The following is a 16,697-nucleotide window of genomic DNA, read 5'->3' on the forward strand; positions in this document are numbered from 1 at the left end:
GAGATCCTTGCTCTGGTGAGGCTTATCGTAGGACTGGAGGCAAAATGATGAAAATGATTTTGAAAATTATGTTATTAACTAGAAGGTGATAAATATTACATAGAAAAAGATGTCAGGCTGGAAAATGATTGCGGAGGCCACCAGATAAGAGAATCCAAGATCAGGGTTCTGGTTCGGGTCAGGGAAAAGGGAGACGAACTGAGGTGCAGGAGGCTCTGAAGTCGGGGGACAATGGAGATATCTTCTGCAGAAAGCGACGAAAGAGCACTCTGGTTCCTGCAGCGGTAGGTGAAGGACAGAAAGGGCCCTGGCCGGCGATTCCCTTGGAGTAAACCGGAGGCAGGAGGCTGTTTTCTAGCAGAGCCCAGAAGATGCTCTGGCAGACGGCTCCCGGGGTCTTGGCCGGCGGTCACTCACAGCCATCCGCGACGCCCCCAAAATGGCCTCCGCGCCCCTCGCCGCCCCGCCCCGGCGCTCCGCAGCCCGCCGGTCCACGTGACCCGGCCCGCCCCTCGCGGCTGGAGACCCCGGGTCCCGGTCCCCGCGGCGGAGGCCCCGCCCCCTACGGGAAGCGGACCAACCGGAGCGGGGAAAGGCGGGGCGGGCACTGACGGCCCGCGGGGGTGGAGCTCCGCAGCGGAGTAACAGGTTGGTGGGAGGGGGAAAAAGGAGGGAGCGCCGAAGACGAGGGGGAGGGCCGGAGCTGCGCGTGCTGCTCTGACCGAGCCGGAGCCCGAGCCCCAGCCCGAGCCCGAGCCCGAGCCCGAGCCCGAACGCACGCACGTCTGGGAGCGCCGAGCCCGGTCAGGGTAAGTGGACCCGGAGTGGGGGCCAGGGCACCCGAGAGGAAAGCGAGCCCTCAGGGGTACCTTTGAGGGGCGGGCATCGAGGCGGAGTGAGATGCCCCTCTCTAGGGCACAGGTGCCGAGTGGGAGACGGGAGGAGGGGAGGTTGGGGCGGGGTGGGGTACTGATTAAGAGCCGACCCCTACCTTGAGGTGCCAGATGCAGGTGACTGGGAAGGTGCCAGGCGACGGGCACCTGGGGCGAATGCTGTTCCCAGGGCATGAAAGCGTTTCAGCGCCAGATCTCTCTGGAGGTCAGACGCCAGCCCTAGGGGCAGAATTTCTCTTGGAGACGGCGGTGGCGGGGGGAAGGAGTTAGTCCCAGCTGAGTCGGGAACTGCTGCTGCCTGAGGTGCAGACTCGCCAGGGGAGGGCATCTGCAGGTGCTGCTTGCCTGAGGTTCTTTCCCGCGTCCTCCGGTCTCAGCTGGCCGCTGTCACCTCCCTGATGGCTTTGAGATGACTCTGAGGTGTGGGATCTTTTCCCCAGCCCTTCACCTCCGGCCGAAGGCAGTTGCGAATCGGAGACACTGAGGGGCAGATGAGAGGGCACCCTCGTCTCTTAGCCAGGTGTACAACCATTAGGCTTTCACTTTCTGTCCTTTGCTTTCGTGCCAGGGAGAATCGTTCCTTCTTCCTCATGAGAGAGAGAGAGAGAGTACTCCCGAAGAGAGGGATATGAGGAAGCATAGAGCCCTGCCTGGGCCTGCAAAATATTGATAAATATTAATACTTATTTCTCAGGAGGCCCCTTTCTGGGGGCGGATGTCAAATCCTTTCTCCAAGTACACATGTATTTTTTCTGTGGTTCTAGATGGGGACCATTGGATGAGGTTTGGGAGCCCAACCAATTTCCTTGATGGCTGGAGGAATCCCCATTACTCCCTGAACGCCCTCCAGGCATCCCTGACTCCTGAACCTTGGTGGCTGTCAGAATGGCAGCAGGCACATTGGTGCAGGAAATAGGCAGGACTCACCAGGAGACCACGAGACTAGGGAAATTACAACTCCAAATCCCCAGGACAGATGAAAGGTGCACCTTGGGGCCCAGACAAGACTGAAGGCAAATTTCTTTGCCTTAGGCAGGTAAGGGAACTAGAGTCAACCTTAGCTTGGCCCCTTTGAAGCCCTGCCTGAGGAAGGTTGTTGTAATTGGGAAATAATTAGCAACCGCTATGTTTGTAGATGGGCTGCCTACACATGCCTATGCGTCTCTTCTTTCATCCTGGATGTTTGGGAGTCTGGGGGCTGGCTCTGGGGGACTGCTAATCCAGAGATTTGCCGGACTCTAAGAGGATTCTGGCTTCCTAGAACCCTTCCTGTGTTTCCCAGGCTGGCCTGCATGCCATTCCCCTTGTGGGAGGTGAGGAGGGTGTAGGGCTTTTCTCTCTGTGCCAGGGAGGGGTGAACTGAGGGCCAGGGAGGTGGCCAAGGCAAGTGTGGGATCAGGAATGCAACTTTGGGAACCTGAAAGGGAGGGGTGGAGGGAGACAAAGTCTCCCTGTCACATCCTGGCCTGTCACCAGGTTCTTGTTCATCTGCTCCTTCTGCCTGTTCCTTCCCTGCCCTCTGTCCTCTCCTTTAGAGCTTTGGCTTTGCCATGAAGGCCAGAGAGCCCCTGCCTGTGGTCTTGCCCCTCTTCCTCCTCCGTGGTGTGGAATTTCTCTGGTCTGCTTTATAAGCTGCCAGTGTATTCTCCCTGGCCCCCCCCACTTCCCCTTGCCTCTCAAACCAGTCCAGCCAGTTTGCAGGGGCCCAGTTCCTCATTGTGTTTTTTTCCCTACTGGCCAAGCAGCTCTAGCCTGGCTCTCAGGTTTCTGCTTTTTTAGTGGACCTAGGCAGGAGTCCACTTGGGGGATTCTTTTTGGATCCACGGGGAACCTTCTTATCTCTTAACTATGAGAAAAAGGGTGCCGAATCATCAAGGTCACTGAGCTGTCCTTTTCTATTTCGACCATTTGCTTTCCTTGTTACCTCTGAGGGGGTTCTAATCTCTATACCTCAAGTTCTCCCATTTTCTAAATCTGCCGATTATTTAGCATCTAACCTATTGCCTGGCCCTGTGTGAATCAGCCCTTCCTCCGCACACCCGAAACCACCCCACCCCCACTTCCTGCCAGAAGTCCAGAGACCCTGTCACTCCTAGTTGGAAACCAGATGCATATGCCTGGGCCAGAGGTGATGGAATTGGGGCAGGGCAGGCTAATGAGTAACTCAGGGAGAAGTGGCTGTCTGGTACAGGTGTAGAGTGTTCTCCCACTGCTTGCAGGCAGGAAAGGCAGAGGCAGACAGATGCAGCTGAATTAACTTGTGGTCTGGTCTCTTCCTAGAGTACAGTTAGTGAGGAGAGCCCTGGGCATGTGACAAGGGAGAGAAAAGCAGGGTCAGGCATTGGTGAGGACGCAGGCCCTGGACTCCATGTTGCCTGGCCCTCGATCACTGTTTACCTGCCTACCTCTGGGGCTTACGCAAGGCCTCAGAGCTGCCCTGCTGCCTTGGTCCCGCCCCACTGTCCTCTGTAACAGAAGGCGGGTAGGTTTCGCATTTTCCATGTTGAATCATTTAGAGCCCTGCTTTCTGACCCACCCCAAAGATCCCTTCAACCCTCCTGGCCCCTGATCCACATGTCCTTGGACTGAAGGTGACTGAGGTTAGGGAGTTAACCTAACCTGGGACCTGGGGGAGTGCTCAGCACTGCCTCTGAACAATTTAGTGCTGTTGCCCAAGGGGCTGTGCCCTCCGCTGGGCCTAGGCTGGGAACTCCTTGACCTGGATCTGGAAGATCAGTAGCTGTACTGACAGGGTAGACAGCATCATGAATAAATCATGTGGCTTCCTGACAGCCGGCAATCTAGGCACATCTGGTTCTAAGATCATGACTACATAGGGCAGCAAGGCTGGACCAGGAGGAGGTCCTGTTGCTAAGAGGTCCTGTTACTGAGGCAAGTAGATTTGTCTTGGGCAAATCTCCCCACTGCTGTGCAAGTGGGCTTTAGTTCAGGATACAGCCTTTAACAAATATTTGTTGACATCTAGCACATGCCCAAACACCTGGGGACACAGTGGTTAGCTGATAGCCATGGTCTTTGCCCTCCAGGAGCTTATTATCTAGTAGGGGAGGAGACAGACAAGAAATAATTACTCCAATAAATGTATAAATATAAACTGGAATAAACCTGCTGAAGGACAACTATAGAGCATATAACGTGGATCTGACCTGGTTTGTGGGAGGCTGATTTGTGAGAACTGACCTTGTTTGTGGGAGTGGTGGTCAGGGAAGGCTTCTCTGAAGAAGTGACATCTTTCTATGAACCAGGTGAAGCCAGAAGTGCCTGTTGGACGAAGTAGCATGTGTGAAGGATGATATTTGTTGTCAGCTTTGTGATAGTCACAATGCTAAATGTTTTCATGTTTAATATCTTGTCTTTTCTCTCCTTTTTATTAAATTAGAACCCAAGTTCAATAAAGTACAAAAATCTTTTTTTTTTTGTTTGAGATGGAGTCTTGCTGTGTCACCCAGGCTGGCGGATCTTGGCTCACTGCAGCCTCTGCCTCTCAGGTTTAAGCAATTCTCCTGCCTTGGCCTTCCCAGTAGCTCGGATTCCAGGTGTGCGCCACCATGCCAGGCTAGTTTTTGTATTTTTAGTAGACATGGGGTTTCACCTTGTTGGCCAGGCTGTTGTTGAACTCCTGACCTCAGGTGATCTGCCTGCCTTGGCCTCCCAAAGTGTTGGGATTACAGATGTGAGCCACTGCGCCTGGCCTAAATAAAGCACAAAGATCTTAAGTGTGTAACTTGGTAATTTTTTATTGTTGTATATGCCCATATAATTATTTATTTATGCATATGGCTGCATAAATATCATTCTTACAGATAATAACCTTGTGGGGCATTATCATTATACCCATTTTACAGATGAGGAAACTGAGGCACAGAAAAGTTGTGGGTTTTTTGTTGTCGATGTTGTTTTTGAGACAGAGTGTCACTCTATCACCCAAGCTGGAGTGCAGTGGTGCGATTACAGCTCACTGCAGCTTCAAACTCCTGGCCTCAGGTGACCCACCTGCCTCAGCCTCCCAAGTAGCTGGGACTACAGGTGTGTACCACCATACTCAGTTAGTTTTTTTTGTATTTTTTGTAGAGATGGGGTTTTGCCATGTTGCTCAGGCTGGTCTCAAACTCCCGAGTTCAAGTGATCCACCCACCTTGGCCTCCCAAAATGCTGGGATTACAGGTGTGAACCACCATACCAGAAAACTTGTGATTTGCCTGAGGTTGCATACACCAGGTAAAGAGCAGAGACAGGATTCCAAACCAGATCCTGACTCTAGTCCGGTGCATTTTCTACTGGATGAGTGGTTTGGAGAACTACTTTACTTGTCTGCCTTCACAAGCCTTTTAAGATGGGGTGATGAAAGTTTGTGTGTGCTGTCTCCTCGGGGAGGGTGCCTTGTTTTCATCATTTTCTCATGGAGTCCCAGGGCCAAAAAGATGAAGAATCATTCCTAATAAAGGGCTCTTCCCTCCCTGTTCCTTTCTCTTAAAAATTGCTGGGAATTCTAAGAATGCCCTTCTTCAGATAGGAGACCTTCCCTACCAAGCCCTTTGTCACCTGTAGCTCTGCCTCTCCCATCCCTTCCCCTCCCTTCTCATCTCACCCTCGTTTCCTGGCTTGCTAGCACTTTACAGTCCCTGAAAGGGGCCTTGCCAAGTTTCCTTGGCCGAGAACTCCACGGGGAGGTTGAGTTGGGTATGTTTGTGTTTCTGTCTGGCACGTTAGAGGCTCCTCCTCCAGTTTGGTGCTAGGCTCTGGTGGAGACTAGCAGAAGGGGTGGGGAAGCTGAATTTTTTTATTTGCTTGGAAGACAATCTCTCCCCCAAGTTCCTGGAGCCAGAGCATACCTGGAATACATTCCATTTGCTGACTCTGAGCTTTAGCGATGTGGGCCTGGGAAGCTGGCCTATGGATGGTGTTGGCTCTGGCTCTCAGCTGAGACAAGTTTACCTGACTTGGGGCCCCTTGAAATGGCACTTTTCTTTTTGAGAGAGAGTTTCACTTTTGTCACCCAGACTGGAGTGCAATGGTGTGATCTTGGGTCACTGTAAACTCCGTCTCCCGGGTTCAAGTGATTCTCCTGCCTCGGCCTCCCGAGCAGCTGGGATTATAGGCACCCGCCACCACGCCTGGCTGATTTTGTATTTTTAGTAGAGACAGGATTTCACCATGTTGGTCAGGCTGGTCTCAAACTCCTGACCTCAGGTGATCCACCCACCTTGGGCTCCAAAAGTGCTGGGATTACAGGCATGAGCCACCATGCCTGGCCGAGTGGTACAGTTTTTAAACCACATTTAAATCTTTTTGGCTGGGTACAGTGGCTCATGCCTATAATCCCAGCACTTTGGGAGGCTGAGGTGGGCGGATCACCTGAGGTCAGGAGTTTGAGACCAGCTTGGCCAACATGGTGAAACCCCATCTGTACTAAAAATACAAAAATTAGCCAGGCATGATGGTGGGTGCCTGTAATCCCAGCTACTTGGGAGACTGAGGCAGGAGAATCGCTTGAACCCGGGAGGCAGAGGTTGCGGTGAGCCAAGATCATGCCATTACACTTCAGCCTGGGCAACAAGAGCAAAACTCCGTCTCAAAAAAACCACAGCTTTTTCTTGAATAGATAATACATCTACATGGTTCCAAATTCAAAAGGGATAAAGAGATATACAGTAGAATGTCTACTCCTTTCTGCTCTTCCCGAGAATAGAAACTGTCCCATCCCTGTTCCTAGTCCTCAGTTCCTCTACCTCAAAGGCATCACTGCTATCAGTGTTTCTTTTTTTTTTTTTTTTTTTTTTTTGAGACGGAGTCTCGCTCTGTCGCCCAGGCTGGAGTGCAGTGGCCGGATCTCAGCTCACTGCAAGCTCCGCCTCCCGGGTTCACGCCATTCTCCTGCCTCAGCCTTCCGAGTAGCTGGGACTACAGGCGCCCGCCACCTCGCCCGGCTAGTTTTTTGTATTTTTTAGTAGAGACGGAGTTTCACCGGGTTAGCCAGGATGGTCTCGATCTCCTGACCTCATGATCCGCCCGTCTCGGCCTCCCAAAGTGCTGGGATTACAGGCTTGAGCCACCGCGCCCGGCCACTGCTATCAGTGTTTCTAAGTTTCTTTCTGGAAGTGGGATGATATACTTTGAGGTCTTCTATATTTTAAATGAGCTCTGGGACAGAAGGTCCCTTTTTCTCCAGTGAGATGGCAGTATCTGTTGAGCAGGGTGTGGGTTCTGCCTTCCCTCAGAGGGAGGCAGGGAGGAAGGCACACGGTGGGTTTTTTTTTTTATTTTGGAGATAGAGTTTTGCTTTTGTCACCCAAACTGGAGTGCAGTGGCACAGTCTTGGCTCACTGCAACCTCCACCTCCTGGGTTCAAGCGATTCTTTTTGTTTGTTTGTTTTGTTTTGAGATGGAGTCTGGCTCTGTCGCCCAGGCTGGAGTGCAGTGGCTGGATCTCAGCTCACTGCAAGCTCCGCCTCCCGGGTTTAGGCCATTCTCCTGCCTCAGCCTCCCAAGTAGCTGGGACTACAGGCACCCGCCACCTCGCCTGGCTAGTTTTTTTGTATTTTTTAGTAGAGACGGGGTTTCACTGTGTTAGCCAGGATGGTCTCGATCTCCTGACCTCGTGATCCGCCCGTCTCGGCCTCCCAAAGTGCTGGGATTACAGGCTTGAGCCACTGCGCCCGGCCCAAGAGATTCTTCTGCTTCAGCCTCCCGAGTAGCTGGGATTACAGGCATGCGCCACTACACCTGGCTAAGTTTTTGTATTATTAGTAGAGACAGGGTTTCACCATGTTGGTCAGGGTGGTCTTGAACTCCTGACCTCAGATGATCCACCTGCCTCAGCCTCCTAAAGTGCTGGGATTACAGGCGTGAGCCACTGCTCCCGGCCACATGGTGGTATTATGTGTATGTATGAAGATAAGCAATCTTTTTTTTTTTTTTTTTTTGAGACAGGGTCTCACTCTGTCCAGGCTGGAGAACAGTGGCATAATCACTGCTCACTGCAGCCTCTCCCAAGCTCAAGTGATCCTCCCACCTCAGCCTCCCAAGAAGCTGGGATTATAGGTGTACGCCACCAGGCTCAGCTTATTTTTGTATTTTTTGTAGAGACGGGGTTTCACCATGTTGCCCGGACTGATCTTAAACTCCTGAGCTCAAGCAGTCCACCAGCCTTGGCCTTCCAAAGTGGCGGGATTACAGGCATGAGCCACTGCTCCTGGCCATCAAGCAAAATCTTTAAACTTTTAACAAAGCCTGGCTCCTCAGGGCTGTATCAGAGGAAATGGATTATTTTAGGTTAGTGAGTCTCAAAGTGTGGTATCTGGACCAGTAGCATCAGTGTCACCTGGGGAACTTGGTTAGAAATGCAAATTCTCAAGGCCTCACCCAGACCTACTGAATTAGCAGCTCTGGAGGTTAGGTCTAGCAACCTGTAGGTTAAAAGGCTCTCCAGGGGCCTTCTGTTAGTCTGAGAATCAGTGGTTTATCTATAGGAACTGACAGGGAAGTCAGCCCCCAGGTAGAAGTTTCATAGTTTCTAGTTAAGTCTGTCAGCCTAAACTCATTTCTTCACCTAGGACTCCTCCTATTTATGGAGCAGGCACCCAACATGGCTGAGCCCCGCGGCCCTGTAGACCATGGAGTCCAGATTCGCTTCATCACAGAGCCAGTGAGTGGTGCAGAGATGGGCACTCTACGTCGCGGTGGACGACGCCCAGCTAAGGATGCAAGAGCCAGTACCTATGGGGTTGCTGTGCGTGTGCAGGGCATCGCTGGGCAGCCCTTTGTGGTGCTCAACAGTGGGGAGAAAGGTGGTGACTCCTTTGGGGTCCAAATCAAGGGGGCCAATGACCAAGAGGCCTCAGGAGCTCTGGGCTCAGATTTTGAACTCCCTGAGAACCCCTACTCTCAAGTCAAGGGATTTCCTGCCCCCTCTCAGAGCAGCACATCTGATGAGGAGCCTGGGGCCTACTGGAATGGAAAGCTACTCCGTTCCCAGTCCCAGGCCTCGCTGGCAGGCCCTGGCCCAATGGATCCTAGTAACAGAAGCACCAGCATGTTGGAGCTAGCCCCGAAAGTGGCTTCCCCGGGTAGCACCATTGACACTGCTCCCCTGTCTTCAGTGGACTCACTCATCAACAAGTTTGACAGTCAACTTGGAGGCCAGTCCCGGGGCCGGACCGGCCGCCGAACACGAATGCTACCCCCTGAACAGCGCAAACGGAGCAAGAGCCTGGACAGCCGCCTCCCACGGGACACCCTTGAGGAACGGGAGCGCCAGTCCACCAACCACTGGACCCCTAGCACAAAATATGACAACCATGTGGGCAGTTCGAAGCAGCCATCCCAGAGCCAGAGCCCGAGTCCTCCCAGTGGCTTTAGCCGTTCCCGTCAGACTCAGGACTGGGTCCTTCAGAGTTTTGAGGAGCCACGGGGGAGAGCACAGGACCCCACCATGCTGCAGGTCAGACCCAGTCCCTCCCTGGCTTCCAAATGTCAGCCCCTTGTCCCTTCTCATCAGCTTTTACCCACCAGCCGTGAGCCTCCTTGCTAGTTCAAATAGCCTAGGCAGAAACTCTCTACCTTTTGTTCTCCACCGTATCTGTCCACAAAATAGGTGATATTCGCATGCACAGGATATTTCCATGGGTAAAATTCTAAAGAAAATGGAGCAAGCTATAAAATCACTATTCACAAGTTTGTACCTAGTTGTCATTGCCACAACCATTAACTATGCCTCAGTCACCAGCATTTGCTAGATCTGCAGAATATGTAAGGCAGACTTGGAGGATAAGAGCAGTTTCCTTGGTGCTCTTGCCAAAATTCCACAAGTTTCTCTCCTACTCAGGAATGTAAGTAAGTGAGGGAGCGACTTTACTTTGAGAGAAACTTAAGTCCATTTTAAGAGTAAATTATTTATAAACTCTAGCGTGTTAACTACCATTAGTGACAAATCCCTTGTGGCACAGTTCGCAGCTGGTTGAGATGTTTGTTGAGGAAAATCTGGTTTACAGCAGTAGTGCAGAGGTGCATCCTGTGTTGGCCACTCCCTGGCCTGTTGCTTAGGCCTCCGCACCGTGTCTTCCTTGCCACACTTCAGGGTTGTTCATCACGCTTGAAGGGGCTTGACCTGAGACTGCTACTTCTCCTCCATCTGAACCCCACGTGTGCTTCTGGCCTAATCTTCCTATTTCTTTCTTTCTTTCTTTTTTTTTTAACAGTTCAAGTCAACTCCAGACCTCCTTCGAGATCAGCAGGAGGCGGCCCCACCAGGCAGTGTGGAGCATATGAAGGCCACCATCTATGGCATCCTGAGGGAGGGGTGAGTGGGGGCCCCCCCAGCAACAGAGGCATACCCCTCCTTCTTTTTCTTCTAGCTTTGTTCCCCATCTTCCCTGATTTTACCCTTTCCTGATCTCTGCTACCTCTTTCCTCCCCTAACCCTTGCTTCTATCCTTTTATACTCTAGAAGCTCAGAAAGTGAAACCTCTGTGAGGAGGAAGGTTAGTTTGGTGCTGGAGAAGATGCAGCCTCTAGTGGTGAGTGGCCTTCTCTGGATGGGACCAAGGGTCAAGGTTAGGGCTTTGAGGGCCTCAGGGGATCCAGACTTGGACTCACTCCCTTTCCCCCCAACCCTCCATATCTCTGGCAGATGATTTCTTCTGGTTCTACTAAGGCTGTGGCAGGGCAGGGCGAGCTTACCCGAAAAGTGGAGGAGCTACAACGAAAGCTGGATGAAGAGGTGAAGGTGAGGAAAGGTTAGAGGTGCTGGAGACATGAAGGAAAACAGGGAAAAAGCCTTGGCCTGGAGATGGGCTGAGCTGACTCTTCCAAGCAATGGAACAAGCATGTTTGTGCCCTAGGAGACAAGACACAAGAGTGTGTACTAATTCCAGCAAGGACTTCTGGGTTCTCTGGGGGTTAGGGAGGCAGAGCACATCAGGAATCTTCCTACCTTCCATTCCACTCCCTTTGGTAGTTCCCATCCTGGCTCTGCCCCTTACTAGCTGTATAAAACTTAAGAAAATTACTTACATTCTCTGTGCCTCAATTTTTTTTTTCATCATCATAATGGCAGTGGTAGTAGCTATCATTTATTGAGTATAATTTTGGTAGTATGTACTGTCCTGGGTACTGTAATCATTATAGTTACCCTATGAATACCTATTCTGGACCCTTTTCTGATGAGAAAACTGAAGATCAGAGAGGCTAAGTAAGTTGCCTATGGTAGTAAGTTGCAGAGGGGAATGAAAAAATCCAGGTCAGTCTTATTCTAAAGCCAGTGTACCCTTTTTAAAAACATGTCTTCTGCCTTTCAAAATACTGGTTTGTGTGTAGTTGGTGCTCAATAAATGCTGGATTGTAACTTCCCTTGTCTCTTGGAAAGCCCTGTGGTGTAATGATTAAGTGGTTAGCTGTGGAGCCAAACTAACTGGGTTCATATCCTGGTTCTGTTACTTTTTGGTTGTGTAACTAACCTTGGGCAAGTTCTTTAAATGTTCTAAGCCTCTGTTTCCTAAATTGTAAAGTGGGGATTATGATAGTACTGTATTAATTAACTATTGCTGTGTAACAAATTACCCAAAACTCAGCAGCTTAAAACAAACATTTTCTGGCTGGGCGCGGTGGCTTACACATGTAATCCTCTGGGAGGCCGAGGCAGGCAGTTCAACTGAGATTGGGAATTTGAGACCAGCCTGACCAGCATGGAGAAACCCTGTCTCTACTAAAAATACAAAATTAGCCCAGCGTGGTGGCACATGCCTGTAATCCCAGCTACTTGGGAGGCTGAGGCAGGAGAATTGCTTAAACCCGGAAGGCAGAGGTTGTGGTGAGTCGAGATGGCGCCATTGCACTCCAGCCTGAGCAACAAGAGCGAAACTCCGTCTCAAAAAAAAAAAAAAAAAGCATTTCCCAGTGTCTGAGGACCAAGAACCTGGGATCAGCTTAACAGAGTAATTGTGGCTCTGAGTCTGTTATAAGGTTCCAGTCCAGCTTCTGGCTGTGGCCAAAAGAAGTAAATTGGAGGATCTGCTTCTAAAACGGCTTACTCAGGTCCAGGCATGTTGGCTTACGCCAATAATCCCAGCACTTTGGAGGGGCAAGTTGGGAGGACCACTTGAGCCCAGGAGTTTGAGACAAGCCTGGGCAACATAGTGAGACCCTGCCTCTACAAAAAATAAAAAAAATTAACCAAATGTGATGGCATGCACCTGTAGTTCCAGCTACTTGGGAGGCTGAAGTGGGAGGATTGCTCGAGCCCAGGAGGTTAACACTGCACTAAGCTAGGATTGCACTGCTGCACTCCAGCCTGGGTGCCAGAGCAAGACCCTGTCTCAAAAAAATATAAATGAATGAAACAAACAAAACCAGCTTAATTGGCTGGGTGCAGTGGCTCACGCCCGTAATCCCAACCCTTCGGGAGGCCGAGGTGGGTGGATCACCTGAGGTCAGGAGTTCAAGACCAACCTGGCCAACATGGTGAAGCCCTGTCTCTACTGAAAATACAAAAATTAGTCAGGCGTGGTGGCAGGCGTCTATAATCTCTGCTACTTGGGAGCCTGAGGCAGGGAGAATTGTTTGAACCTGGGAGGCAGAGGTTGCAGTGAGCTGAGATTGTGCCGCTGCGCTCCAGTTTGGGCAATGGAGTGAGACTCCATCTCAAAAACAAACAAACAAACAAAAAAACAGGCTGGGCGCTGTGACTCATGCTTGTAATGCCAGCACTTTGGGAGGCCGAGGTGGATGGGTTACCTGAGGTCAGGAGTTTGAGACCAGCCTGACCAACATGGAGAAATCCTGTCTCTACTCTAATAATACAAAAATTAGCCAGGTAAGGTGGCGCATGTCTGTAATCCCAGCTACTTAGGGGGCTGAGGCGCGAGAATCACTTGAACCCAGGAGGTGGAGGTTGCGGTGAGCCAAGATCTCGCCATTGCACTCCAGTCTGGGCAACAAGAGCGAAACTCCGTCTCAAAACAAAACAAAACAGAACACCAAAAACAAAACAAAACAGAACACCAAAAACAAACAAAACAAAACAAAACAGAAAAACCTGGCTTAATCAAATGGCTGTTGGTTGTTGACCTCAGTTCCTGGCTGTTTGGCCTTCCTCCTAGAGCTGCTTTTGAGTATCCTCATAATATAACAGCTACTTTTTCCCAGAGTGAGGGATCCAAGAGAAAAGCTGCAATGCCTTTTTATGACCTAACCTCAGAATTTACTCATCACGTCCTCCTTTTACCGTTTGTTAGAAGGAAGCCCCTAAGTCAAGCCCGTGCTTGAGGCAAACAGAATTAGGCTTTATCTTTTTTTGTTTTGTTTTGTTTGTTTTGTTTTTTTTGAGATGGAGTTTTGCTCTTGTTGCCCAGGCTGGAGTGCAATGGTGTGATCTCGGCTCACTGCAACTTTGACCTTCTAGGTTCAAGCAATTCTCCTGCCTCAGCCTCCGGAGTAGCTGGGATTACAGGCATGTGCCACCTCGCCCGGCTAATTTTGTATTTTTAGTAGACACGGGGTTTCTCCATGTTGGTCAGGCTGATCTCAAACTCCCAACCTCAGGTGATTGACCAGCCTAGGCCTCCCAAAGTGTTGGGATTATAGTCGTGAGCCACCGCACCCAGCTGGCTGTATCTTTTGAAAGAAATGTCAGATAATTTGTGGACATATTTTACATCATCATAAGTACCAAGGCTAGTTATGAGGATTAAATGTGGATAATACACATAAGGTCCTAAGTACAGTGTCTATTGTACAGCAAGTGTCTAATGAGTGTTAGACATACATTCCCATTATTCTGAGTCTGAGAGGCTTTCCCTACCCTCCATCTGCTGTACTCTCATTCCCTTTTTCAGAGGCGGCAGAAGCTAGAGCCATCACGAGTTGGGCTGGAGCGGCAGCTGGAGGAGAAAACAGAAGAGTGCAGCCGACTGCAGGAGCTGCTGGAAAGAAGGAAGGGGGAGGCCCAGCAGAGCAACAAGGAGTGAGTGCAGCTAATGGCGCACTTTGGGCTGCTGGGGGGCTGCTTGGGGTCGTAGGCCAGGTTTAGAGGCCACTCCCTCTTTGCCCCTAGGGTTGAAGGAGACAGAAGGAAATCTCCGGAAGCTGAAAGGAGCAGTGTTGGTTTAAGGACAGGATAGGGCCTTTCTCTCTACCTTCTTTATCAATAATGGTAGTAGTGCATGATTTTGAGTTAAGCTACCTGGGTTTGCCTCTGTCTCAGATTATTAAACTATAAAATAGAGTTAATAATAGTACCTACCTCACAGGATCACTGTAAGGATTCAGTCATCCATTCAGCAGATGTTTCATCAAGAATGCTGTGACAGGCATTAATCTAGGTTCCCAAGGCACATCAGTGAACCCTACAGATGAAGGGCTCGCTCTCCAGAAGCTTAGTTTCTACTGAGAGGGAACAGACAGTAAACAAACATATTATGCAAGTAAATTTGTAACACATGAGAAGGCAGTAGATACAACAGGGTAAGGCAGGTCAGGAGGGTCAGGTTGTAGGGGGGCAGGTTGCAAAAATCAGGGGAGGCCTCATCGAGATTTGAAGGCAGGAAGTTTAAATGCATTAATAAATATGAATTAAAATATATGATGTGTTTAGAAAACTGCCTGACACATAGTGTGCAATAATGTTATCTATTATTAGGCTCCAGAACATGAAGCGCCTCTTGGACCAGGGTGAAGGTTTACGACATGGGCTGGAGGCCCAGGTGATGGAGCTGCAGAACAAGCTGAAACAGGTCCAGGGTCCTGAGCCTGCTAAGGAGGTGTTACTGAAGGTAGGGTCTGGGGTCATATGCCCCAGCATCTGCTTTTTCTCAGCTGGAGCATCCTCAAGTCTGCTCATCCATGGTTTCCCCAAAGTATGAGGAGTGGTTGGCTGATTACAGGTACTCAGTGTGCTTTCAGGCAGATTCAGTGGTGGGTTGGGACTAGAGTTAGGATAAAGGAAACCTATCATTCTGGGCTCTAGTACCGGTACTAGAGCACCTGGTACTGTGCCTAACACAATAAATATTTTTTGACTCAGTGAATTGATAAGTAGATGGATTATAATGTGGTCACACCTGTACTTCTTCCTTTACTTTCTCCAGGACCTGTTAGAGACCCGGGAACTTCTGGAAGAGGTCTTGGAGGGGAAACAGCGGGTAGAGGAGCAGCTGAGGCTGCGGGAGCGGGAATTGACAGCCCTGAAGGGGGCCCTGAAAGAGGAGGTAGCCTCCCGTGACCAGGAGGTGGAGCATGTCCGGCAGCAGTACCAGCGAGACACAGAGCAGCTCCGCAGGAGCATGCAAGATGCAACCCAGGCATGTGACAAGAGCAGGGTCTGAGAGAGGAAGGCACTGCTGGGGGACAAGGCTGCCTTGGGATCTTGGACTTTTGGACTTTTCATGGTTCCAACTGGGAACTCCCCCTCTCCCTCTAAAGGACACATGTGAGATCTGCTGAAAACCTTGGCCAGGAAAACTATAAGGGCAGAGGGAGGGAGTATAGGCCAGAAGTACCATGAGGTTGTGTGACAAAAGTCCCAAGGGGGACTGGGCGCAGTAGCTCACGCCTGTAATCCCAGCGCTTTGGGAGGCCGAGGCGGGTGGATTGCTTGAGCTCAGGAAGCTAGAGACCAGCCTGGGCAACATGGAGAAAGCCCATCTCTACCAAAAATACAAAAACTTAGCTGGGTGTAGTGATGCGTACTTGTAGTCCTAGCTACTTGGGAGGCTAAGGCAGGAGAATCGCTTGAACCCAGGAGGCGGAGGTTGCAGTGAGCCGAGATCATGCCATTGCACTTCAGCCTGGGCGACAGAGCGAGACTCTGTCCCCCTAAAAATAAAAAATCCCAAGGGGAAATAACTGGGGAGGTTTCCTGTAGAAGATAGAGGGGTGGACTGTGACTTGAGGAGAGAACTTCTGCTAGCATTGTACCAGGTACCACAAGAGTGTCAGGGGGTGCAGCTGGCATGGTGCCCTCTGGGTCTAAGCCTTTCCTTGTACACACTCACACTTTGATTTGAAGTGACCTCTTCCCTCTGAGCCTTCTGGTGTCCAACTCTCCCCTTCTCTAGGACCATGCAGTGCTGGAGGCCGAGAGGCAGAAGATGTCAGCCCTTGTGCGAGGGCTGCAGAGGGAGCTGGAGGAGACTTCAGAGGAGACAGGGCATTGGCAGAGTATGTTCCAGAAGAATAAGGAGGATCTTAGAGCCACCAAGCAGGAGTAAGGACATTGGCCCTCTCAGAAATACCCATGATTCATATGCCACTTCCTTTCTCTTTTTTAATTTTTAATTTTAATTTTAATTAATTTATTTTTTTGGGACAGAGTTTTGCTCTTGTTGCTCAGGCTGGAGTGCAATGGCACGATCTTGGCTCACTGCAACCTCTGCCTCCTGGGTTCAAGTGATTCTCCTGCCTCAGCCTCCCAAATAGGTGGGATTACAGGCTCATGCCACTACGCCCGGCTAATTTTTGTATTTTTAGTAGAGATGGGGTTTCACCATGGCCAGGGCAGTCTTGAACTCCTGACCTCAGGGGATCTGTCCACCTTGGCCTCCCAAAGTGCTGGAATTACAGGTGTGAGCCACTGCGCCTGGCCCCCTTTTGCCTTTTTTTTTTTCTTTTTTGAGATGGAGTCACACTCTGTTGCCCAGACTGGAGTGCAGTGGTGCGGTCTCGGCTCACTGCAACCTCTGCCTCCTGGGTTCAAGCGATTCTCCTGCCTCAGCCTCCCGAGTTGCTGGGATTATAGGCGCCTGCCACTAGGCCTGAAGTTTTTGTATTTTTAGTAGAGACGAGGTTTCA

At 50.6% G+C, this 16,697-nt stretch overlaps 1 protein-coding gene across 2 annotated transcripts in view; it reads left to right on the plus strand.

Moving 5' to 3' along the window:
- Window positions 1-685: 685 nt before the first annotated feature.
- Window positions 686-16,697, plus strand: part of CGN (cingulin) — a 28,620-nt gene continuing 12,608 nt past the window's right edge. Inside the window, exons 1-10 of one of the 2 annotated variants that reach the window (XM_050749583.1) lie at window positions 686-809; window positions 4,986-5,132; window positions 8,468-9,354; window positions 10,112-10,212; window positions 10,360-10,429; window positions 10,543-10,638; window positions 13,745-13,872; window positions 14,548-14,680; window positions 14,996-15,208; window positions 15,965-16,113. In XM_050749583.1, the coding sequence (XP_050605540.1) occupies window positions 4,988-5,132; window positions 8,468-9,354; window positions 10,112-10,212; window positions 10,360-10,429; window positions 10,543-10,638; window positions 13,745-13,872; window positions 14,548-14,680; window positions 14,996-15,208; window positions 15,965-16,113 (1,922 nt within the window). In that variant the 5' untranslated portion in view covers window positions 686-809; window positions 4,986-4,987. The remainder of the gene's footprint in view (window positions 810-4,985; window positions 5,133-8,467; window positions 9,355-10,111; window positions 10,213-10,359; window positions 10,430-10,542; window positions 10,639-13,744; window positions 13,873-14,547; window positions 14,681-14,995; window positions 15,209-15,964; window positions 16,114-16,697) is intronic. The other variant, XM_050749586.1, reaches the window with a different exon arrangement.

The sequence above is a fragment of the Macaca thibetana genome, chromosome 1 (assembly GCF_024542745.1).
Source record: "Macaca thibetana thibetana isolate TM-01 chromosome 1, ASM2454274v1, whole genome shotgun sequence".
NCBI classification, from domain to species: domain Eukaryota; kingdom Metazoa; phylum Chordata; class Mammalia; order Primates; family Cercopithecidae; genus Macaca; species Macaca thibetana.